Source organism: Suncus etruscus, chromosome 18 (assembly GCF_024139225.1).
Source record: "Suncus etruscus isolate mSunEtr1 chromosome 18, mSunEtr1.pri.cur, whole genome shotgun sequence".
NCBI lineage: Eukaryota > Metazoa > Chordata > Mammalia > Eulipotyphla > Soricidae > Suncus > Suncus etruscus.
In genome coordinates this window covers 34,095,925-34,121,845 of record NC_064865.1, presented here as the reverse complement: position 1 = coordinate 34,121,845, position 25,921 = coordinate 34,095,925, and the positions used below count along the sequence as shown (strand labels likewise).

The window sequence follows — 25,921 nt, the reverse complement described above, 5'->3', positions numbered from 1 at the left end:
GTTATGGGGACGGTAGAGATCTGTGTTGAAGAAGTTTCTTAGGCATGAAGCGTTTTGCTAGGAAACAAAGGATGCTAGATTTAGAAATATGCCCCTCCCTTCCAGTATTCCCTCACTCCACAAGTCAAACTACCTCTCTCCCTGCAAATATTCCCTTCCCCTTCTTTCCCTTATTAATTTCCTTTGAAGATGTACTGGCTTCTGTCATTCTGGTTTTAACCTGCTACTTCAGTATGTAACTCTCCTTATTTCTCACATATTATCTCCTACGGTAATCCTGAGCTCACTCTCTAGTTCTTTCCTCACTTTCCTGCTCTTATTCTCCTAGAAAATAGATTTTTTTTATCTCAGATACTCACAAAATAGTAGAATAGCACAGTGGAAAGTATCACAGCCATTGAAACAGAGGCCAGAGTGATTAGGACTACTTCCCATGGCCTCAGGTCTCCACTAGGCTTTTCTGCATTTTCTGGAGAGGAAGTACTTGTGCTGGTGACTTTGGTAGTTGTAGCTGTTGTGTTAGCTCCACTGGATGGTGTGACTGATCCAGTAGAGCTGGTTATGTTGGTCCCACTGTTGGTCCCAGAGGGGCTGGTTGCGCTGGTCCCACTGGGTGATGTGGATGGTTCAGAAAGGTTGGCTGTGCTAGTCCCACTGGGTGATGTGTTTGATTCAGAGGAGCTGATTGTGCTGGTCCCACTGGGTGATATGGTTGATTCAGAGGGGTTGGCTGTGCTGGTCCCACTGGGTGATGTGGATGATTCAGAAAGGTTGGCTGTGCTGGTCCCACTGGATGATGTGGTTGATTCAGAGGGGCTGATTGTGCTGGTCCCACTGGATGATGTGGTTGATTCAGAAAGGTTGGCTGTGCTGGTCCCACTGGATGATGTGGTTGATTCAGAAAGGTTGGCTGTGCTGGTCCCACTGGATGATGTGGATGATTCAGAAAGGTTGGCTGTGCTGGTCCCACTGGATGATGTGGTTGATTCAGAGGGGCTGATTGTGCTGGTCCCACTGGATGATGTGGTTGATTCAGAGGGGCTGATTGTGCTGGTCCCACTGGATGATGTGGTTGATTCAGAAAGGTTGGCTGTGCTGGTCCCACTGGATGATGTGGTTGATTCAGAAAGGTTGGCTGTGCTGGTCCCACTGGATGATGTGGATGATTCAGAAAGGTTGGCTGTGCTGGTCCCACTGGATGATGTGGTTGATTCAGAGGGGCTGATTGTGCTGGTCCCACTGGATGATGTGGTTGATTCAGAGGGGCTGATTGTGCTGGTCCCACTGGATGATGTGGTTGATTCAGAAAGGTTGGCTGTGCTGGTCCCACTGGATGATGTGGTTGATTCAGAAAGGTTGGCTGTGCTGGTCCCACTGGATGATGTGGATGATTCAGAAAGGTTGGCTGTGCTGGTCCCACTGGATGATGTGGTTGATTCAGAGGGGCTGATTGTGCTGGTCCCACTGGATGATGTGGTTGATTCAGAGGGGCTGATTGTGCTGGTCCCACTGGATGATGTGGTTGATTCAGAGGGGCTGATTGTGCTGATCCCACTGGGTGATGTGGATGATTCAGAAAGGTTGGCTGTGCTGGTCCCACTGGATGATGTGGTTGATTCAGAGGGGCTGATTGTGCTGGTCCCACTGGGTGATATGGTTGATTCAGAGGGGTTGGCTGTGCTGGTCCCACTGGATGATGTGGTTGATTCAGAGGGGCTGGCTGTGCTGGTCCCACTGGGTGATGTGGTTGATTCAGGGGGGCTGGCTGTACTGGTTCCATTGACTATTGTGTTTCAGGGAAGATATTTATGTTAGCATTGGAAGATACAACTTAATAGGAAAAGATGTCTGGTTAGTTCCACTGGAAATCTTATTTTGTTCTGCTTCTAGTACTATTACTTCTGCTGCTGCTACCTCCAATAGTAAATTTTGCACATTATTTATTTATTGCATATTATTCTGTTTCAGGCATTGTATTAGTTGCCACATTATATTACTTAAAATTCTCATAATACTATCAGGTTGGAATTACTATTATCTTCTACTTGGTAGGGATATTAAAGCATAGCATGGTTACATACTTTTCCAGATTAGACAGCTCAGAGGTCATGGAGCAGAGATTTAAACTAAGATAGTCATCTATAGAGACAGTCTTCAGCCACATAATATTCCATATCATAGATATGGAAATTTTGTGACTGGGGTCCCAAGAACTTATGCTTTTCATTCTCTAATGGTTACAAAAAAAGAATATAAAAAGAGGAAGCTGGGTGGGAAATCACTTGAATGTATTGAGTTATTCTCTAGACAGAATTATACCTTTACTCTAGGATAGAGATAACTAAGGAGTATCAATTTGGGAGAGGAAAGTGACGTGAGTAGTGGGACCAGTTCAAACCTTTATGAACAAAAAGGTTTGGAGGGGGCCGGGAAGGTGGCACTAGAGGTAAGGTGTCTGCCTTACAAGCACTAGCGTAGGACGAACCGTGGTTCGATCCCCTGGCATCCCATATGGTCCCCCCAAGCCAGGGGCGATTTCTGAGTGCATAGCCAGGAGTAACTCCTGAGCGTCAAATGGGTGTGGCCCAAAAACAAAAAATAAATAAATAAAGGTTTGGAAGCAAATGTTTATGAGATCCTATATAGCCTTTTCACATGATCCAGTAAAACAAAATAAAACCAGAAAATCTAGCAAGTATAATAGCTTGAAGAGATGAGGAGGAAGGGGTGCAACCTCTTTTGTTGTGAGTTAAGACTAATCCATGCTTTCCTCTTCTGTCTCTTTTGTTTTGTTTTGTTTTTCAGGCCACACCCGTTTGATGCTCAGGGGTTACTCCTGGCTAAGCGCTCAGAAATTGCCCCTGGCATGGGGGGACCATATGGGACGCCAGGGGATCGAACCGTGGTCCTTTCCTTGGCTAGCGCTTGCAAGGCAGACACCTTGCCTCTAGCGCCACCTCGCCGGCCCCCTCTTCTGTCTCTTGCACACTTTCTATTCTGTTCTGATTGCCCATCTCAGTATCAATCAAACACTTGGCCTCCAGGTACCAATGTAGTCTCACAACATCTGTGGCTCTATTTCTTTGGAGACAGAATTGTTCTCCCCTTGCCCTCTAGGTGTGTTCTTTTCCCAGGGTGTGATGGGTTAATATTAAGGAATTCAAATTTAGACTTGAGGGGGAAAAATCAAAATCCTTTTGCTGATACCTCTGGTTAGAGTTAGGACTGAAAAAGAGAGAAAATCAAGAGATGCATTAAGATAAAAAAGCTGGTTCATGGAGAAGAAATGCTCTTAGGTTGTGCTCATCAGGCACATAAAACAAATGACTCAAAGCCTGAATTGGGAAAATTTCAGAGTAAACATATGCTAAAGAGTTGAACAGCCAGTCTCTTGATGTGAAATGAGAAGTCCAGGTCATTTTTTTCTAACTCTAATGCAAACCAAATTGGGACTTTTTTTTGGGGGTGTGTGGGGTCACACTGGCAGTGCTCAGGAGTTACTCTTGGCTCTGTGCTTGCAAGGCAAATGTCCTACTGTTGTTCTCTCTCTCTCTCTTCTCTCTCTCTCTCTCTCTCTCTCTCTCTCTCTCTCTCTCTCTCTGGCCCTGGGGATGTATTATTATAGAAGAAATACTCTGAACTTCTGGGCAGAAGAGTTGTTATTAGGTGCAGAAAGGAGAGATAAAGGTCAAATTGTACTGGAGAGAATAGAGCAAAATAATGATTTCTGCCCCTGTTTGACAATGAGATCCAACAAGATGCCATGTTCATACCAAAAATTGTCAGCACTCAACTCAAATTCAAAGAAATAATTATTTTTAGTAAATTATTATTTTTAAACAAATTACTATTATTCTCTCTTTGTCAAGATGACTCACCAGTTCCTAAATGTAGAAGAAGATAAAATAACAGCCAGCTTTCAAAGGAAATTGTCTTTCTCTTCATCTTGAGATGATCTGCCTGCTAAACCTTGAGGGAAGGACTCCTCAGTTCCAATTGCGATTGAGGTCTGGAAGGGAAAGAAACAAACTGAAGGTCTTGAGTGAGAAGAGGGCCAGCCAATACAGCAGTATGGGAGTTTGAGTTTCCAAAGAATGGTTTCTTCTGGGGCCGGGCGGTGGCGCTGGAGGTAAGGTGCCTGCCTTGCCTGCCCTAACATAGGACGGACCGCGGTTCGATCCCCCGGCGTCCCCTATGGTCCCCCAAGAAGCCAGGAGCAACTTCTGAGCGCATAGCCAGGAGTAACCCCTGAGCGTCACAGGATGTGGCCCAAAAACCAAAAACCAAAAAAAAAAAAAAAAAAAAAAGAATGGTTTCTTCTTCTAAAGAAAAGCACCAGTTAGGGTCACTTGGGATTGCAGAGTAGAGGGGTGGGATACCTGGTCCCTCAGGCTCCTTCCACAGAATGTCATCACTTTCCTTCACTTTCAAGGAAGGTCTTTATAGAATCGTCTGGGCTGGGCAGGGCTGAACACGTGGCCTATTATTCTAGTATGAGCAGGTGACAGAATGCCTGAACCCAGAGAGTCAGGATAAGGAGGTGAGGGTATACAAGAATGAAGTTTGATATGAGTCTGTTAGGTGGGGCAGAGAGAAGCAGGAAATAGTACAGTTTAAGGGAATCAAGTTGTCAAGGTGGAAGGGATCCACCCTTTGAAACAAAGATGAAGAAGAAAACCTGTTCTAGCTCAAGACTTCATTTCCTGGTTGAGAAGTCTTAAGCCCCCAGAACAGCAAAGCAGAAGCTACTTCGGGGGAATGAAATGAAACTCTATGAGTAGAACTTAGTGGAAAGGACACAAAAAGTGAGATTATATGTGGATGGCAGCAGAACACTGGTTCTCTCAGTGCTGCTGAGCATGAATTAGGTTAGCGGTATCCCAGGTTAGGAAGCTCGTCCTGAATGAGTGGGGAGGAAAGAAACTCAGGGATAGATAACCTGAATCATGGAGGCATAGAGGTAGAGTGAGTGGAAGTTAAGGGAATGTGACTAGTAGTGTTCTGGAATCTATCATATTTGTCTTCATAGGACCAAGTTTGATAGTTTTTAAAAAAAATTTTGTAACATGAACTTCATTAAAAATTAAAGTAGTGATTGAGGACATTATACAGTACTTTAAGCATATGCCTTATATATAGCTGAGTCAAGTTCAATCCCTAGAACTGTGTATTGCCTCCTGAACATTGTTGGGTACAGCTGTGGAGGCCCCCAAGCTGGGGAAGCCTGCGTAATTTATTCTTTTGTTTGGTTTTGGGACCACACCCAGCTATGCTCTAGGTTTACTCATGGCTCTACACTCAGAGATCACTCCTGGCAGGTTCAGGGGATCATATAGAGGGCTAGGGATCAAACCCAGGTCAGCCACATGCAAGGCAAGCACCTTACCTACTAAACTACCTCTCTGATCCCATAGCCTGGGTAATTTCCGATATCACAAAGCACTGTATTCTCAGGCTCTTTCATTGAACTGCAGGTCCAGTAGGCCAAGAATAGCTGAAAGGGTATCTCTGAGCTTTCTCAACATGCTTGGGATTACATTAAATTAGATTAGTTTAAAAAGAATTAAGTTATAGTAAAAACAAAGATAAAAATTCTCAAAACTTATTATTCCCTAATGATTTTACTATACTTTGTGAACTTTTTATTTTTTGTGTCTGTCTGGTGAAGTTAACATTATTTCTTCCAGAGACGTCCTCAGTGGTATAATTGCTAATAGCTTGAAATCAGCCATGGATTATTTATTTGCACCATAGTAAACTGGTAGATAAACAGTTGACAATACACTCAATAGGCTGGGACCCTCAAAGAGTGACAACTGGAGAAGTGGGTTCTTGCTTCAGATTCCCTTATGGAATGGGAGTGGTTCTTCTTATTTTGGAAAAATTCATAGGGACTTTTCCACCCCTGGGAACTCAACTGTCCTTTTTTCTTTATTTATTTAAAAATTATTTTATTTAAACACCACGGTTACAAGGTTGTTCATAATATAGTTGGGTTTTTCATAGTTACAAAGTTGTTTATGGTTCAGTTTCAGTCATACAATATACCAGTGTACATTTTCTGCCACCAAGTCCCCAGTTTCCCTCCAATCCTCTTTCTTTGCCCTCTATACTATCTGCCCCTGGGGCAGACATTTTCCTTCTCTCTCTCTCTCTTTCTCTCTCTCTCTGTCTCTCTCTCACTCACTCTCACTCTCACTCTCTCTCCCTTATCTTTACCCCCTCTTTCTCTCTTTCATTTGTTTTTTATTTTAGACATTGTGGTTTGCAATATTCTTACTGAATGGGGGTACCATGCATATGACTTTATTTCCTCTCCACACCAAGTTCTTTTCCAGAGTGATCATTTCCAATTACCATTGTTTTAGTGGTACAACTATTTGTTGTAAACTTCTTTGTCTTTTTGACTCTGGATAATAATACCAGTCTACTTTTTAAAATATCCCACAAATGAGTGTGATCATTTTAGATTTATCCCACACCCTTTGACTCATTTTGCTTAGCATATTACTCTCCATATCCATCCATGTATAAGCGAATTCATTACTTCATTTTTCCTAATAGCTGCATAGCATTCCATTGTGTAGATGTTCCACAGTTTCTTTAGCTACTCATCTGTTCTCAGGTATTTGGGTTGTTTCTAGATACTGGGCTAATGTGAATAGTGATGTGATGAACATAGGAATGTAGAGAGCTTTTCTGCATGGTAATTTTGGGTTCCTATGGTATATCTCTAGGAGTAATCTGGATCACATGGAAGCTCAATATCTAGTTTTTGAAGAATATCAATATTGTTTTCCAAAAAGGCTGGACCAGTTGACATTCCCACAAGCAATGAATGTGAGTCCCTTTCTTCCCAAATCTATGTCTTTACTAGTTGTTCTTATTCTTTGTGATGTTTGTCAGTCTCTATGGTGTAAGATGATATATCAATGTTGTTTTGATTTGAATTTCCCTAATGATTAATGTTGTGAAGCATTTTCCTTTTTAAAATTTTTTTTATTTATTTTATTTTTTTAAAACAACTTTATTATATACATGATTGTGTTTGGGCTTCAGTCATGTATAGAACACCACCCATCACCAGTGCAACATTCCCATCACCAATGTCCCAAATCTCCCTCCTCCCCATCCAACCCCCGCCTCCTCTCTAGACAGGCTTTCTATTTCCCTCGTACATTCTCTTTATTAGGATAGTTCAAAACGTAGTTATTTCTCTAACTAAACTCATCCCTGTTTGTGGTGAACTTCATGAGGTGAGCTTTAACTTCCAGCTCTTTTCTCTTTTGTGTCTGAAAGTTATTATTGCAAGAATGTCTTTCATTTTTCTTAAAACCCATAGATGAGACCATTCTGCATCTTTCTCTCTCTCTCTCTCTGACTTATTTCACTCAGCATAATAGATTCCATGTACATCCATGTATAGGAAATTTTCATGACTTCATCTCTCCTGACGGTTGCATAATATTCCATTGTGTATATGTACCACAGTTTCTTTAGCCATTCATCTGTTGAAGGGCATCTTGGTTGTTTCCAGAGTCTTGCTATGGTAAATAGTGCTGCAATAAATATAGGTGTAAGGAAGGGATTTTTGTATTGTATTTTTGTGTTCTTAGGGTATATTCCTAGGAGTGGTATAGCTGGGTCATATGGGAGCTTGATTTCCAGTTTTTGGAGGAATCTCCATATTGCTTTCCATAAAGGTTGAACTAGACGACATTCCCACCAGCAGTGGATAAGAGTTCCTTTCTCTCCACATCCCCACCAACACTGCTTGTTCTCATTCTTTGTGATGTGTGCCAATCTCTGGGGTGTGAGGTGGTACCTCATAGTTGTTTTGATTTGCATCTCCCTGATGATTAGTGATGTGGAGCATTTTTTCATGTGTCTTTTGACCATTTGTATTTCTTCTTTGTCAAAGTGTCTGTCCATTTCTTATTCCCATTTATTTTAATCCCCATTTTTGATGGGATTAGATGTTTTTTTCTTGTAAATTTCTGTCAGTGCCTTGTATATTTTGGCGATTAGCCCCTTGTCTGATGAGTATTGGGTGAATAGTTTCTCCCACTCAGTGGGGGGTTCTTGTATCCTGGGCGCTTTTTCTTTTGAGGTGTAGAAGCTTCTCAGTTTAATATATTCCCATCTGTTAACCTCTGCTTTCACTTGCTTGGAGAGTGCAGTTTCCTCTTTGAAGATGCCTTTAGTCTCAATGTCCTGGAGTGTTTTACCTACATGTTGTTCTATATATCTTATGGTTTCAGGTCTGATATCGAGGCCTTTCATCCATTTGTATTTAACCTTTGTACATGATGTTAGCTGGGGGTCTAAGTTCAATTTTTTGCAAGTGGCTAGCCAGTTGTGCCAACACCACTTGTTGAAGAGGCTTTCTTTGCTCCATTTAGGATTTCTTGCTCCTTTATAAAAAATTAGGTGATTGTATGTCTGGGGAACATTCTCTGAGTATTCAAGACTATTCCACTGATCTGAGGGCCTGTCTTAATTCCAATACCATGCGGTTTTGATAACTATTGCTTTGTAGTACAGTTTAAAGTTGGGGAAAGTAATTCCTCCCATATTCTTTTTCCCATTGATTGCTTTAGCTATTCTAGGGTGTTTATTGTTCCAAACGAATTTCAAAAGTGCCTGATCCACTTCTTTGAAGAATGTCATGGGTATCTTTAGAGGGATCACATTAAATCTGTATGAAGCTTTGGGGAGTATTGCCATTTTGATGATGTTAATCCTGCCAATCCATGAGCAGGGTATGTGCTTCAATTTCCACGTGTCCTCTCTTATTTCTTGGAGCAGAGTTTTATAGTTTTCTTTGTATAGGTCCTTCACTTTTTTAGTCAAGTTGATTCCAAGATATTTGAGTTTGTGTGGCACTATTGTGAATGGGGTTGTTTTCTTAATGTCCATTTCTTCCTTATTACTATTGGTGTATAGAAAGGCCATTGATTTTTGTGTGTTAATTTTGTAGCCTGCCATCTTGCTATATGAGTCTATTGTTTATAGAAGCTTTTTCGTAGAGACTTTAGGGTTTTCTAGGTAGAGTATCATGTCATCTGCAAACAGTGAGAGTTTGACTTCTTCCTTTCCTATCTGGATTCCCTTGATATCTTTTTCTTGCCTAATCACTATAGCAAGTACTTCTAGTGCTATGTTGAATAGGAGTGGCAAGAGAGGACAGCCTTGTCTTGTGCCAAAATTTAGAGGAAAGGCTTTCAGTTTTTCTCCATTGGGGACAATATTTGCCTCTGGCTTGTGGTAGATGGCCTTAACTATATTGAGAAAGGTTCCTTCCATTCCCATCTTGCTGAGAATTTTGATCAAGAATGGGTGTTGGACCTTATCAAATGCTTTCTCTGCGCCTATTGATATGATCATGTGATTTTTATTTTTCTTGTTGTTGATGTTGTGTATTATGTTGATAGATTTATGGATGTTAAACCATCCTTGCATTCCTGGGATGAAACCTACTTGATCGTAGTGGATAATCTTCTTAATGAGGCACTGAATCCTGTTTGCCAGGATTTTGTTGAGGATCTTTGCATCTGCATTCATCAGTGATATTGGTCTGTAATTTTCTTTTTTGTAGCATCTCTGTCTGGTTTAGGTATCAAGGTGATGTTGGCTTCATAAAAGCTATTTGGAAGTGTTTCCATTTGTTCAATTTCATGAAAGAGTCTTGCCAGGATTGGTAGTAGATCCTCTTAGAAAGTTTGAAAGAATTCATTAGTGAATCCATCTGGGCTTGGGCTTCTGTTTTTGAGCAGACATTTGATTATCGTTTTAATTTCATCAATAGTGATGGGGGTGTTTAGATATGCTACATCCTCTTCCTTCAACTGTGGAATATTATAAGAGTCCAAGAATTTATTCATTTCTTCCAGGTTCTCATTTTTAGTGGCGTAGAGTTTCTCAAAGTAGTTTCTGATTATCCTTTGAATCTCTGCCATATCAGTAGTGATCTCTCCTTTTTCTTTTTTTTCTTTTTTTCTTTTTTTCTTTTTATTTTTTTGGTTTTGGGGCCACACCCATTTGACGCTCAGGGGTTACTCCTGGCTATGCACTCAGAAATCGCCCCTGGCTTGGGGGGACCATATGGGACACCGGGGGATCGAACCGCGGTCCGTCTAAGGCTAGCGCAGGCAAGGCAGACACCTTACCTCTAGCGCCACCTTCCCGGCCCGATCTCTCCTTTTTCATTCCTAATACGAATTATCAAGTTTCTCTCTCTCTCTCTTTCTTTGTTAGTTTTGCCAGTGGTCTATCAATCTTGTTTATTTTTTCAAAGAACCAACTTCTGCTTTCGTTGATCTTTTGGATTGTTTTTTGGGTTTCCACTTCATTGATTTCTGCTCTCAGCTTTGTTATTTCCTTCTGTCTCCCTATTTTTGGGTCCTTTTGTTGAGCACTTTCTAGTTCTATGAGCTGCTTCATTAGACTACTCAGGTAAGCCCCTTCTTCCTTTCTGATGTGCGCTTGCAAAGCTATAAATTTTCCTCTCAGTACTGCTTTTGCTGTGTCCCATAAGTTCTGATAGTTTGTGTCTTTATTATCATTTATTTCCAGGAACCTTTTCATTTTCTCCTTGATTTTATCTCGGACCCACTGGTTATTCAGTATGAGGCTGTTTAACTTCCGGGTGTTAAAGTTTTTCTTCTGTGTCCCTTTGGAATTCACAAATAATTTCAGAGCCAGTGAAGGTAGCCTGCAAAATTTCTATCCTCTTGATATTATGGAGGTATGTTTTATGTGCCAGCATGTAGTCTATCCTGGAGAATGTCCCATGTACATTGGAGAGAAATGTGTATTCTGGGGATGGAGTGTCCTATATATATCCACTAGGCCTCTTTCTTCCATTTCTCTCCTCAGGTCTAGTATATTCTTCTTGGGTTTCAGTCTGGTTGACCTATCCAGTGTTGACAAAGCCATGTTGAGCTCCCCCACAATTATTGTGTTGTTATTGATATTATTTTTCAGATTTGTCAACAATTGTATTAAATATTTTGCTGGCCCCTCATTCGGTGCATATATGTGTAGGAGAGTGAGTTCTTCCTGCTCTACATACCTCTTGATTAATATAAACTGTCCATCTTTGCCCCTTACAACCTTCCTGAGTATAAAGTTTGCATTATCTGATATTAGTATGGCCACTACAGCTTTTTTATGGGTGTCGTTTGCTTGGATAATTTTTCTCCAGCCTTTTATTTTGAGTCTATGTTTGTTCTGACTATTCAGGTGCGTTTCTTGTAGGTAGCAGAAGGTTGGATTGAGTTTTTTGATCCATTTAGCCACTTTGTCTCTTAACTGATGCATTTAGTCCATTGACATTGAGAGAAAGAATTGTCCTGGGATTTAAAGCCATCTTTATATCGAAATTTGGTGTGTCTTTTGGTTAGTCTTGTCTTAAATTAGGTCTTTCAGTTTTTCTCTTAAGACTGGTTTTGAGTCTGTAAAGTTTCTGAGCTGTTTTTTGTCTGTGAAACCATGTATTCTTCCATCAAACCAGAAAGTGAGTTTTGCTGGGTACAGCATTCTATGTGAAGCATTCATTTCATTCAGTCTTGTCACAATATCCCACCACTGCTTTCAATGATTCTGAAGTTGTTTCTGTTGAGCTTATCATAGACTTCTATTTTCATCTGTTCCCATTCTTTGACTAATTTTTCCATTGTCTGTTCATTTGCTTTAAGTTTTTTCCCAATCTCTCCCGCTGTATGGGATTGTTATTTATCTCATCTTCCACAGCACCAATTCTATTCTCAGCTTCTGTTACCCTGTCCCAGAGCTTATTCATTTTTTTTTGTGCTGGGACTTTCTTTTTTTTTAATTTTTTTATTTTGAATTATGAGAACAAAAGATGCAAAGAAAGAGGACAAGGTAAAGTTACAGTGGAAGGACAATCAGCCATAACATAATTCTCAGAAGAAGTCCCCTTGCTGATATCTTAACTTTGAACTTTCAGCCAAAGAACGTTAAGAGAAATAAGACAGAATCCATGTACAATTACTTTGTCCCTCAAGTCCCCAGATTGTAGCACATTATAATATTTCTTAGCACACAAGGCAATTTAAAGCCATAAAACTTACATAACTCCTTAAACATTGGAGGCATAGTATTTTTTACATTTCCATGTACATGCATATTAGCTTAAGTTAACCTCAAATTTTAAGTGGGTGCATTTAAGCTCAAATTTTAAGTGGGTGCATTTTAAGGATTAGAGTCAAAGGAGCACAGTAAAAACGGTGTTAGAGTGGCAATTGTTGTTTGCATAGGCCCACCAAATATGAGAGGCATGGAAAGGAATAACCTTGGCCTAAATACAAAGAGATCCTACCCCTGAAGTTTCCTGGCATAAGACCAACTCTAGGCTTCACGCAAGTTATCGTCTGATCCAAGACATTGTCCGTAGTGCCAACACACTTTTCACACAGTCTCTGTTGTTGGTATCATGTTTCTGTATTAAAGATTCTGGAATCTGCATATCCTAAATTGAAGTCATGATGTGGAGTGTCTTCTTGTTTCACCTCACCATGAAAGGGCAATGCAGGAAGCCCTGTCCTGTAAGCAGGTCATTGTTAAGTCTTCTCATTGTTAAGGGAAGTCTCTTTTCAGCAGGACAATTCTGAGCAGTGGTAGGGTCTTCCATGGTAAGAGCTTATCCATTTTGTCATTCACTTTGTTTACTGAGTTTTTCAGGTCTGTTAGTTGATATGTTATTTCAGTTTGGAGTTTTGTGATTTCTGTCTTCACATTTTCTTGGTTCTTGTTAGTGTTCTGTTCAACTCGATCCATGGTTTCTTTGAGTTCTTTGAGCATCTTCCATATTGCTTGTCTAAAGTCCTTATCTGAGAGGTTAATTAGTTGGTTGGTTATTATCTGGTCATCAGAATTGCCATCTTCATTCTCTATGTCTGATGCTGGCCTGCGTTGTTTCCCCATTGTCACACTTGTATTGTGGGTTTTTCTACATGTTGTGGTGGTATTGATTGGCTAAATGATATATGCAGCCACACTCCTCTGGCTCCACCCTTTCTGGGTGGGTCAACTTGCCTCCAAGGGAGTGGAGTCCTCCGTGGATGAAGCTTCTCACAGGATCAAATCTTAGGCCTGAGCACGTAGCAGAGAAGACAGACCGGAGAGAAATGCTGAGCTTCAGTGATCCAGCACAGTTCTTAGTGTGATTTTTTCTTCTTGTTGTGATGGTGTTCTTTCCTTAGAACAAGCGCACAGCTGCATAGCGAAGCGGAGTGGCCATGCTCTTCTGTAGCCTCTTTTCGGTCCTCTCCCAAGAGTTTCACGTGACAGGACAGGAGACAGACACACACAGGCAGCATTCGCAATTTTTCACAGTCGGGCCCCACTGGGCAGGCGTAGTTTCGTAGATTTTCCCAGCCTGACATTACAACCAGCGGACCTGGCTTCTGCAAAGTACTGCTTATAGCCGGTTTTCACATTATGAAGCAGTTCCTTGGCATTCTTGCCGTAGAATGAGCTTCTGGGAGAGCGAGTTCTCTGGAGTCTCTTTTTGGCCCACTCCCAAGAGTTTCACATGACAGGACAGGAGACAGACACACACAGGCAGCACTCACAATTTTTCACAGTGTGGAGCATTTTTCATGTGCCTCTTTGCCTATGTTTCTTTTTTAAGGCAATGTCTGTTCATTTCTTCTTCCAAGATTTTGGATTGGGTTAGATTTTTTTCTTACTAAGCTCTACCAGTGCCTCATATATCTTAGGAATACCCTTATCAAATGTTATTGGGTGAGTAGTTTCTTTCATTCTGTGGTTAGTCTTTGTACCCTAGTCATTATTGAGGTGCAGAAGTTTCTAAGTTTAGTGTAGTCCCATTTATTTGTCTTTGCTTCCACTTGTTTATTCAACAACTGTCTTTTCAGCACCCTGTGCCTGACTAATTGAATAATAAAGTAAGTCCCTGCCCAGGGACACTAGTCTGTTGGACAGCCAAAATGAGACATAGACAAATGAATGAGGAGAGATTAAAATTAGGAAAAGACTAAGGAGATTAGCAGTTCCTTCATCCCTAGTTCATGGCAAAAAATATGGAGATAGGTCCTATAATATATTTTTCAAAACTTACTTATTTTTAGTTTGTTTTAGGAGGGCCAGTGCTTAGGGCTTACTCATGGTTCTGTCCTTTAAGATCACTCCTTGTGGGGCTTTAGGGTTCACATGGGGTGTCTGAGATTGAACTGAGGTCAGTTACATGCAAGGCAAACTCCTTGCCTGCTATACTATCTCTGGCCTCTATGATAGTTTTAATTTTATACTATTAGTAATTAAAACAAGATTTTTGTTTTTTGTTTTTTTGTTTGTTTGTTTGTTTTTTGGGCCACATCTGGTGATGCTCAGGGGTCACTCCTGGCTATGCACTCAGAAATTGCTCCAGGTTGGGGGACCATATGGGATTCTGGGGGATCAAACCACAGTCCATCCTAGGCTAGCACATGCAAGGCAGATGCCTTATCACTTGTGCCACCACTCCAGCCCCTAAAACAAGTTTTATATCCCCCTTCCTAATAACCCCTCAAAGGAACCATTTCAGATTACTTAGACATGTGGGAGAAGAATATTTATGGAGGCCTGATGAATGAGCTACAAGTGGGAGAGGATTGAGAATCCACCCCCAAAACACTTCATAATTGTCTAAAAGCAACTGCATATTTAGTGTTGGAAGTTGTATACCAGTAAGCAGTCAGACACATTTGTGTTCCTTTGGAGCTCATATCTTGACACCCCCTCCCCCAAGAAAAGAATGGTAAATGAATAGGTTCTAAAAGTTCTAGATGTCAGAAGAGAATTGGCTATGTTAGTTGGTGAGGAGTTGTGTGGGAGTTGGGGTGAGAATACAGATTTTTTTTTTTTTTTTATTTGGGGGGGGGTCACACCCAGCAGCACACAGAGGTTACTCCTGGCTCTATGCTCAGAAATCACTCCTGGCAGGCTCAGGGGACCACATGGGATGCTGGGATTCGAACCACCGACCTTCTGCATGAAAGGCAAACACCTTACCTCCATGCTATCTCTCTGGCCCCTGAGAATACAGATTTTTGAGTGTCCTAAGAAAGGGTTTGGAAGTTGTTCTACCCTTCATCTGTGATGGAAAGTTCCATCTGGCAGATGGATGAGAGGATTGGTCAGTAAGAAGATGGTACTGGGATATCAGTTCTGTACTTTATAAATAAGAATTTCATTTCTTAAATTTTTTTTTGTTTTTGGGCCACACCTGTTTGATGCTCGGGGATTACTCCTGGCTATGCACTCAGAAATTGCCCCTGGCTTGGGGGGACCATATGGGATGCCGGGGGATCAAACCGCGGTCCGTCCTACACTAGCGCTTGCAAGGCAGACACCTTACCTCTAGTGCCACCTTTCTGGCCCCAGAATCGCTTTTCTTAATAGAAAGCCATTTTTCTTTCAAGATGAATTAAAATTATATTTGTTTTATAAATTTATAAGGCTTGGTAAGAAAACTAGCTATTTTTCTGAGTTGTATAGTTTTAACTACATACATAATAAAGATCAAATCTAAATTTTATAGAGCTTTTGAGAGATGGTGTGTTTTTGAATGATAGTGTTTTAAAAGACATTTCCCAATATGGGACTGCTGGTAGTCATTTTGCAGACTCCAGAAGGCCAAATCACAGACCAAAGTGATGTCCTGAATTCAACGCCCTCCCCTGACTATTTCTAATGACATAAAAGGCACATGTATATCTCCTTTGAATATCTTAGACGTATTCCCTTAACCACTATAATTCTTATTAAATATCCTCTTATACTGTGACAATTTTGCCCACTATTGTTTGTTTTTGTGATCTGTTCAGTAAGGAATTCTGGTAGAAAAGTCTTGCTTTAGAATTCATGCTAGAACCAAGTTAAGGGGATTGCTGGACTTGTTCCCTCGGCCCCCAGAGGCACCAATAATACCTTGTGGCATTGCTCCTCTTTTGCATAGGCGCATTAAAATGGGAAAATATTACATATGCAAACAAGTTCTTATCTAATAGAGATAGGAACACAAATTTTGTAATGCAGTTAGGCCTAATACCCTGAACATTGGCATAATGATTTGGCTCAGGCCTCAGAAGAATGGGCATTGCCCATATACCCCTGGACCATTGACCATATATAGAAACAGCCACAATTGTCTACAACATCACCAGGAAGCAAACCTTTACCAGGGAAGACCCTACTGCTGCACTGGCATTGACATACTCCAAAGAGTGTTCCCTTAACACCTAGATGACTCAGCAACATCAATAGCCTGCTTACAGGGCAGGACGCTTCATATCTAATGATGAGGTGAAAATAGAGGACACTCCACATCATCCTGACTTCGATGAAGAAATGCACAGAAACCAGAATCTTTAAATACAGAAACCTGACACCAACAATAGCTAATGTGTGAAAAAAATTCACTGGGACCACAGAGAATGACTCAGGGGTTGGACAACCTAGTATGCCTGGAACCCAGAATCAGTCTTATGCCAGAAAACTTCAGAGATAAGGTCTCCTTGTATTTAGCCCAAGGCTTCTTCTTTTTTCCATTTTCCCCATATTTTGCTGGGCCTATGCAAACAATAACAATTGCCACTCACACCATTATTACTTTATTTTTTTAAACTCTTATCCTTTTTTTTTTTTTTTTTAAAGAAGAGCTTACTAAACTTGCTTTAATGCAGTGCAGTGCTTCTCAATTATTTTCTGTCATGCCCCCCTAGGAAGAAGAAAACATTTTTCATGCCCCCCATGCAACTGTAAATAGTATCTTTATTAAAAAATACTTTAACCTGCAAAACAAAAATATATAAAATAATTTGAGCTGATTTTTTTTTCTTTTTTGTTTTTCGGGCCACACCCGTTTGATGCTCAGGGGTTACTCCTGGCTAAGCGCTCAGAAATTTTGCCCCTCGGTCCTTCCTTGGCTAGCGTTTGCAAGGCAGATATCTTATCTCTAGCTCCACCTCGCGGGCCCCTTGAGCTGATGTTTTAATCTGAGGTGATGTCTGGATTAATGGCTACAATGAACATGTTTTGCAATGCATAGCTTTTCGAAGTGGGGTTTGAAGCAGGACACAGCAACTCTCAGCTTCAGAGACATACAGAAACATAAACATGGGGTTTAGCTTGTTATGATAGTGTTTGCCAGGGTCAAACGCGCCCCCCTTTAAGGAGCCTCATGTCCCCCCCCCCTGGGGGGCATGTGCCACTATTTGAGAAGCACTACTTTAGTGAATTCATTATGATTCAATAATTTTCAAAAATATTTTCTTTCCTTTCTCTTCCATCTTTTTAGTTTTTCTTTAAATTTTCTATTTTTTAATCATGTTACTTTTGATCTTCCTAAAACAAATGTATTATTATCAGTTATGTCAACTATGTAATGCATTTTCTTTAAATAAATAATTTAAAAAAAAAAGGCCTAAAAGAATATGGGCCACTGCTCAAGGTAGGCCATGCAGGTCCTTAAAAAAAATTCTTAGCGTATTTATTTTTTGTTTGTTTGGGGGGCCACACCCAGCAGTGCTCAGGGGTTACTCTTGACTCTGCACTCAGGAATTACTTCTGGTGGGTTTCGGGGACTAACTGAGATGCCAAGATGAAACCCAGGTCCCCTATATATGCAAGACAAGAACCTTACTCACTGTACTATTTCTCTGGCTCCTTAGCACATTTCTTGGCATATGGAAGTCACCAAGAAACAGAAAAGAAAATTAAGTAGACACAAAACTTTCATTTTATGATCTTTATTTTTAAATTATGACTAGGTTGCAATAGTGTTAACTTTTATAGTACTGACGTTATTGTATCCCACCATTATCAAAGTGCTTATGACTCTTCACCACTCTCTCTATATAATTTCCTCTCTGATCTTTAGCCCCTTTCTTCAAGTCCATGTTTTGTTTTTTGTTTTTTGTTTTTTTGTAAGAATTTATTCAAGGGGGCCTGGAGAGATAGCACAGTGGTGTTTGCCTTGCAAGCAGCCAATCCAGGACCAAAGATGGTTGGTTCGAATCCTGATGTCCCATATGGTCCCCCGTGCCTGCCAGGAGCTATTTCTGAGCAGACAGCCAGGAGTAACCCCTGAGCACCACCGGGTGTGGCCCAAAAACCAAAAAAAAAAAAAAAATTTATTCAAGAGATAAAATTGATTAACATAATGAGGTAAACTAACATAACATAATAAAGTGACATAACATAACAATAATATAATTGATATAATAATAATACATGTAAGTCAAAGAAAGTTTCTGATTAAAATCACAATTTTTTTCCATAATGGCTTACATATCTTTCACAGTAGTATTTTAGGTACATATTAACATTGAGTCAGGGGAATACCCATCACCAACTATGTCCTCCCCCCATTCCAGTTCTCTTTCTACAACCCATATACCCCACCATCACCCCCGGGCTGCTAGAGTAAGTGGACCCCTCTTTGTCTGGCTTACTATTAGTGATTACATATCTGTTTGGTCCTGGAACCCTCCCTTGTTTCCCCCTCTATTTAAGAGGCAGAGCTAGAAAAATCGAGGTATGTGGTTTTGTTTGAAGGCAAGAAAAGCAATAGATTGGGGTACAAAATAAGAGGAAAAAAAAAAGAAGTCAAAAGTCAAATACGCTGAAAATGGGCTGAGTCCCTTTAGCGGCTTCCAACCTCAGTTTGAGAGAGGACATGAAAAAGGTAATTGAAATACCACAACAATACAGAAAAAAATATCGAATTAAATAACTGGTGAGCACTACAGCAATAAAGATAGGCACCACACAATAGTCTCTGTTCTGAAATCAAATCATGCTCAAGTGCAAAAAGAAAGAGAAAGACAAGACAAAATAAAATAAAATAATATTGGAGACATCAACCGTAATCTCCACACCAAAATAAAGATGTCAAAAAAATTGATCAATCGATAAATAAGCATGTGGAAAAATGATTGTTTTGTGCTTTTTTTTTTTTCTCCTTTTCTTTATCCCCCTGCATAGGCACAGTAACTATTGGGGATATTGTAGGGGGAATTCCCTTGACCTAGGAGATACAGGGTTTCTCCACCCCTGAAGTATACTGTCATGGGATTAACTCTAGACTCCTTGCATGACCATTTACTCTCCCCTTGCTGCTTTCGTGGTGTGTGGAAGACTTCTGCTTTGTCTTGGATGGTAAAATCAGACCTCTGTTTCTAGAGATCTTGGTGGCTGTGCAGCTCAGGGAATGGAGTTTATGAAGTCTTTCGTTGTGGTTTTAGCAGTTATGTTTCTTCAGTGTCGTTTTAATCCATCTTCTGTAGTTGGTGTTCTTGGTAGTTATGTTGCACCTAGAATGGAGTCTGGGATAAAGTCTTTCGTTATGTTTCCGGAAGACCCATTCAGTTGCGGTTGTCTCAAGTCAGACTTCTGGAATTAGAGCTCTTGTTTGTTGAACAGATCGTATACGAAGAGCTAGGCTAGAGCTTTTTGTTGCTGTTGTTGTTGTTGTTGTTGTTGTTGGTCCCTGGATGCGTACAGTCCAGTCTTGGTTGCAACAATCAGTCAGTCGTCTGTATATAGCGATCTTGGCTTTTGCACATATCAAAGGGTGACCTATTTTCTGATTTTGTCTTATCGATAGCTGATGAGGAAGGACAACTTGCTCTTAGATCAAGTTGTTCCCATTTCCTCATTGTCAGGTTATCAATTTAGGACTGGCTCATGTTGGTGTCAGAGCAGCATTGTAAATGCCCTGGAGGGGATTTGGTTCCTGGAGCTATTGTGGAGAACTCTGTCGTATCTATGTCTGGGGTCCAGGAGTTAAGGCTGGACGGTCAGTGTCTAGTTCCCTGGAGCCTAAGTTGTTTCCACATGACATACATTCAGGGTGGGAGATGTCCCTGTGTTGTAAACAAGTATGAGTTCTTATACCTAGTAGATAAGAGCTTGTTTTTATATGTACAATTTCCCCTTTGTTTAATATGTCTTTGCAGGAGGAAGTGGTGCTACATTATATTGCTGGTGGACTTGGGGGGTGGAGAGAAAAGAAACCAGACTCCCGACAAAAACTAAAAATATATATGCTCACACATATCTAAAGGAAAAAAAATTCTTTAAAAAAAAAAGAAGATTAAATAAAAGATGTAATTAAAGGGATAAAGTGGGGCCAGGAGAGATAGCATGGAGATCAGGCATCTCTCCTTTCTGTTGAAGGGTGGTGGCTCAGAACCTGGCATCCCATATGGTCCCCCGTGCCCTCTGGGGACGTTCTCCAAACATAGAGCCAGGAGCACCCTTCGAGTGCTGGCAGGAGTGACCCAAAAGAAGCAAAAACAAATCAAATCAAATAAAACAACTAAAACAAGACAAAACAAACAAAAGAAACTAACAAGAATATAAAAGAAAAGAAAAAAGAACAAAGAAAAAGGGGAGAAAGTGATATAGGAGATCATTTTATATTTGGGGAGAAACAGGAAAAGAGGTAGTGTTATATAGGTCTATACTTATGATGAAAGAATAGCGTTTCCCCTTGTCTTTTGAGATTTCCTTGTGAGATGTGGGTTCCAGGCAAGGAGGTCTTGGGTAGAGTTCTTGCAGTGGGGTCCTTTGGAGCTAGTTCCAGTATCAAGGCACAGTCCACATTAGGGAGAGGTGATTAGGAGGGCCACACTGCATGAGTCTCTCAGGGTGTTGGTTATATTTTCTTGCCGGGAATGAGGTGAGAGCTTGAGTAGGAGTCTCTTCACTTGGGTAATGGGTACTGGCTCATTGTGGTAGGAGGTCTTTCTTTGTGCCTAGTGGATTAAGAGCTGAGGGTGAAGAGTTAGAGTGTGGTGGGGATATCGGGGGTCGGATTGAGGGGTGAAGGAATAATCAGATTTCTGGAGGAGTGAGAGGGGATAGTATATGGAAGGGGTAACATAGGGTATAGGTTATGAGTTGTTTGTTGTTTAGGTTTGTCCCTTAAGGAGAATTCCTGTCTCTGTGTGCTCCTGCACACATATAAACATATAGAAGTTAGCTTAGGTGTATATTAATGTGTAGAGGTGTGGAATGCAAGAGGTGCGCTGAGTACTAAGTATAGTACTTGTAAGGAAAGGAAATGAATAGATCAACTTTTGGGTATGTATAGGTTTCGTGTCTCGAGTACTGACCATTATGTTAGTGAGGTCTATCTATATAGGTTTTTACCCTTTTCAGTTTTGTCCACAGCACCCTATATGTCAGCATTCCTTTTCTATAGAGGAGGTAACCATGTGGTTTTCAAGTCTATGTTTGTTAACAAGCATTATAATCCTGTAATCCTTAAAGACAAGAATTTGTCATAATCCCATAATATTTATTCCCTTGTTTTATCTGTCTATATTCCATAGGTGGGTGATATTATCTTGGACTTAACCTTTCTCTCTGATTTATTTTACATAACATGCTGCCTTCCAGTTCCATTTGTATTGCAGCTTAATACTTGATTTTATCTTTTCTATTTGTGTGTGTGTGTTTTATTTTATTTTGTTTTGTTTTGGTCACACTCAAAGGCTCTCAGGGGTTATTCCTGGCTTTGTGCTCAGAAATCATTCTTGGCTCTGGGGATCATATGCGATGCTGGGGGATCAAACCTGCATCCTTCCTAGGTCAGCTGCATGCAAGGTAAGCAATTTACCACAGTCTACCATTCCAGCCCCAGATTTTATCTTTTCTTATAATTACATAGGAGTTATAAAGTTTAAAAGAAACTCAGAAGTAGGGAATGTGGGCTTAGGGGTAGAACACATGTCTTGTATATGTGAGAAGATAGATCTCACCCCCCCAGAAATGCAAAAAAGAATAAACATTTAATCTGTATAAACAAATATTTGTGAATTTTATTTCTTAGAATGTCTGGCAATTTTCTTCTTAGCATAAGCATAAGATTCACAGCAGATCTACTCAAATGAGATTCTACAAACCAGAAGAGAACAGCTGAATACAATATAAAACATTAACAACAACAACAAACGAACAAAAATACCCACAATTCAATGAAATGAACACATAACCAAAAATACACTATCCAGGACATGGAGAGTATTATGCTTAGTAAAATGAGTCAGCGGGCTAGACATATCATTGCACTCTTTTGTAGAATTTTAAAAAGTAGTATGGTAATAATACCCAAAGTAAATAGAGATGAGGACCAGAAAAACCAGTTGATGTTAGAAAGCATGTTACAAAGATCAGGGGAGTGCAGTTAAGGTAGAGAAAGAACCACTATGACAATAAAAGTTGGAAATGATCACTCTGGACAAGAACTAGGTGCTGAAATGAGTTCTTGCAAATCACAAGGCCTAAAAGGAAAAAAGGAAGAGAGAAAGAGAAAAATGTTTGCCATAAAGACAATTGGATTTGAGGGGATGGCGAGAGGAAAACTAGAGGCATTGGTAGTAGAAAATGTGCATTGGTGAAGGGATGGGTGTTGGAACATTGTATGACTAAAACTCAATCATTAACAATTGTGTGGGCCGGAGAGATAGCATGGAGGTAATGTGTTTGCCTTGCATGCAGGTCGGTGGCTCGAATCCCGGCATTCCATATGGTCCCCCGAGCCTGCCAGGAGCGATTTCTGAGCGTAGAGCCAGGAGTAACCCCTGAGCGCAGCTGGATATGACCCAAAAAAAACAGGAGCATTGCCAGGTGTGACCCCAAAACCAAACCAAAACAAAACAAAACAAAATTTCTAACTATTTATCTCATGGTTCTGGACTTAGAATTTTTGTTTTATTTTGTTTTTGAGTCATACCCGGTGGCACTCAGGGGATACTCTGGTTCTGCACTTAGAAATCTCCCCTGGCAGGCTCAGGGGACCATATGGGATGCTAGGAATCGAACCACCATCTGTCCTGGGTTGGCCGTCTGCAAGGCAAACTACCTACCACTGTGCTATCTCTCCAGCCCAATATGTATCTCATGTTAATTCAATAGAAATTATTTTAAAAATACTCTATCCAATTAGATTTTCATTCAGATTTGAAGGAATAACATAGAGCTTCATTAATTGGCAACAGTTTAGAGAATTCATATTCTTGAAACCAGTTTTGCAAGGAGCTTCTTAAAGGAAAGGGACAGATACAGAATGATCTTTCTCATGGGTGTGACAAATGTTTAGAGCAAGGTAGTAGCAACAAAGGTCCAAAGGCAACATAATGGAAAATTGATGTACAAATTGAGTTTGGGGTTGAAATGGAGGAGTGTTAGTGTTCTGGGGGAGGGAAATAGGTACACTGGTGATGGGTTTAGTGCTAAAACAAATACTAAAAATTAAACAAATAAAACAAATGGAATACAATGAAAGGAGTTTCTATAAAAGATAAGATTGAAAACATGGGCTCTAAGCTGAAACCACCAAACTTTAATGTGCTGCCAAGGGGACAGGCAACGGGTGGGGGAGGTTGGTTGAGAGTAGGGTTGATAGACTATGAGAGCACTGGTGATGGGAGTTAACACTAGAGGTGGGATTGGTGTTAAAATATACATCTAAAATTCAACTATCAGTAACTTTGTGAACCATACTTCCCTAATTAAATAAGATTATTTATCTTTAAAAAAGACAAGCTTCTCAGCACTTTGCCATTGAGTATTTCATTCATTCATGGTGCTTATAGTTGCCCTCTACAAGATTAATGAAGATATTTTTGATTTCTAGTTTGCTAAGGATCTCATACATTTGCATGAATGAATGCTTATTTATGTATAATATTCTTTGCCTATCTAGGTGATTTTTTTTTTTGCGCCTATGTTCTCTTTTTTTGGGGGTGGGTGGGTCACACCCGGCTGTGCTCAGGGGTTACTCCTGGCTCTACACTCAGAAATCACTCCTGGCAGGCTCGGGGGACCATATGGAATGCCAGGATTCGAACCACCATCCTTCTGTATGCAAGGCAAACACCCTTACTTCCATGCCATCTCTCCAGCCCTTTTATCTTTTCTTTTTCTTTTCTTTTCTTTTTTTTTTTTTTTTTTTTTTGGTTTTTGGGCCACACCCGGCAGTACTCAGGGATTACTCCTGGCTCTGTGTTCAGAAATCGCTCCTGGCAGGCACGGGGGACCATACGGGATGCCAGGATTCAAACCACCATCTGTCCTGGATTGGCTGCGTGCAAGGCAAACACCCTTTCCCTGTGATATCTCTCTGGCCCCCTCTATGTTTCCTTTTTAAGGACAAAACACAATTATATACTTTCACAGCCTTATTCAGAGTTTACTTTAATTTTTCTTAATTCTATTTTTCTTAATCTTTCTAAATTGTGTATTTGTAGAATGCATCTATCTTTTTTTGTTTGTTTTTGTTTTGTTTTGTTTTGTTTTTTGGGCCACACCCGTTTGACGCTCAGGGGTTACTCCTGGCTATGTGCTCAGAAATTGCCCCTGGCTTGGGGGGACCATATGGGATGCCGGGGGATCGAACCACGGTCCTTCCTTGGCTAGCGCTTGCAAGGCAGACACCTTACCTCCAGCGCCACCTACCCGGCCCCGAATGCATCTATCTTATGTTAATTTTAAACTGCATTAACACAGAATTATTCACACTATTATATTTTAGTATGAGAAAAAAGAAAGACTGTTTTTGAAAAAAATTAACTTATTGATTTACAGCTTTGTAGAATTTCAGAAATTTAGCTTTAATTATCTTCTATAGTTATGTAGATGTTAACTATCTCCACACACAAAAATTCTTGGGCCACAGAGATAATATAGCTGGTAGGGTGCTTGCCTTGCACACAAATGATCCAGGTTCAATCCTTGGTTCTCCATATGATCCACTGAGCCCCACCATGAGTAATTTCTGTGTGTAGAGCGAGGAGTAACCTTCAAGCATCATCAAGTATAGCCCTAAAACAAACAACCCTCCAACAAAACAACCTCTCTCATATGTTGAAATAAAAAAGCATATTATGAAAACCATATGTAACCAAATTTATTGGAATGGGAGATTTTGTCTTAAACTGTACTTAGAACTGACTGAGGGGTGAGGTGAGATTGGAGGGAACCTTCAAGCTCTGATGGAGAGTATGGGCACTCTGATGATAGGTGTGGTATTGGAATGATACATACATGAAAAGTATTAAAAATGTTGTAGACCTTAGTTTCTCAATAAAATGGTCAAATTATTGAATAATGCCCAGAGACAATAGAGATGAGGTTCAGAAGGACCGGCTCATGATATGAAGCTCACCACTAAGTGTGGTGAATGCAGTTAGAGATAACTACACTAACAACTATCATGACAATGTTAATGAGTGAGAGAAGTGGAATGCCTGTCTCGAATACAGGAAGGGGTGTGGGAGGAGGGCAAGGGGGGGGCATTGGTGGTGGAAATGTTGCATTGGTGAAGGGGGGTATTCTTTTCATGACTGGAATCAACTATAATCATGTTTGTAATCATGGTGCTTAAATAAAGATATTATTTTAAAAGAATAAAATGGTCAAAAACAGAACAAAAAATCATCCGGGACTTAAAATTCACTATTCCCACAGGATTAGTGTAAGCAATGAATGCACCATTACGTGACACGGTCTTCTCCCCTCCACAGGTTCAGAAGAACAAGCAATACCTGTCTTTCAAATTTTTTTCCTGAAAGAAATTTGACTGCTACTCTCCTAGCTGCTATGCTTGTGTTAGATCTGGTATTTGATCTTCAGGACAGCATCATGGATGATCTATGTCACTGAGCTAGAAGTGGCCACCTAACATGGGTGTGATCCTAAAACAAAAATAAAAGCAGAATATCATCCTCTCCTTTATAGGTTACTTCCCCCAAGACAAATTAATACCATAATAATGGCATTCTACATGCCAGCAGTTATTCAAACTTCTTTGCAGTAAAAACTTCTTTGCAGCTTATTTAGTATAAATAACTCTGTTTTGTGTGTGGTTTTAGACCACAGCTTG

The 25,921-nt window shown here is 40.4% G+C and overlaps 1 protein-coding gene across 1 annotated transcript in view; it reads right to left on the bottom strand.

Annotated features, from left to right (window-relative positions):
• Positions 1-347: 347 nt before the first annotated feature.
• The window catches only part of MUC21 (mucin 21, cell surface associated), a 34,312-nt gene continuing 8,738 nt past the window's right edge, over positions 348-25,921 (bottom strand). The window contains exons 2-3 of the mRNA XM_049764774.1: positions 7,039-7,093; positions 348-1,783 (exon numbers count right to left, since the gene is read on the bottom strand). Of these exons, the coding sequence (XP_049620731.1) occupies positions 348-1,783; positions 7,039-7,093 (1,491 nt within the window). The remainder of the gene's footprint in view (positions 1,784-7,038; positions 7,094-25,921) is intronic.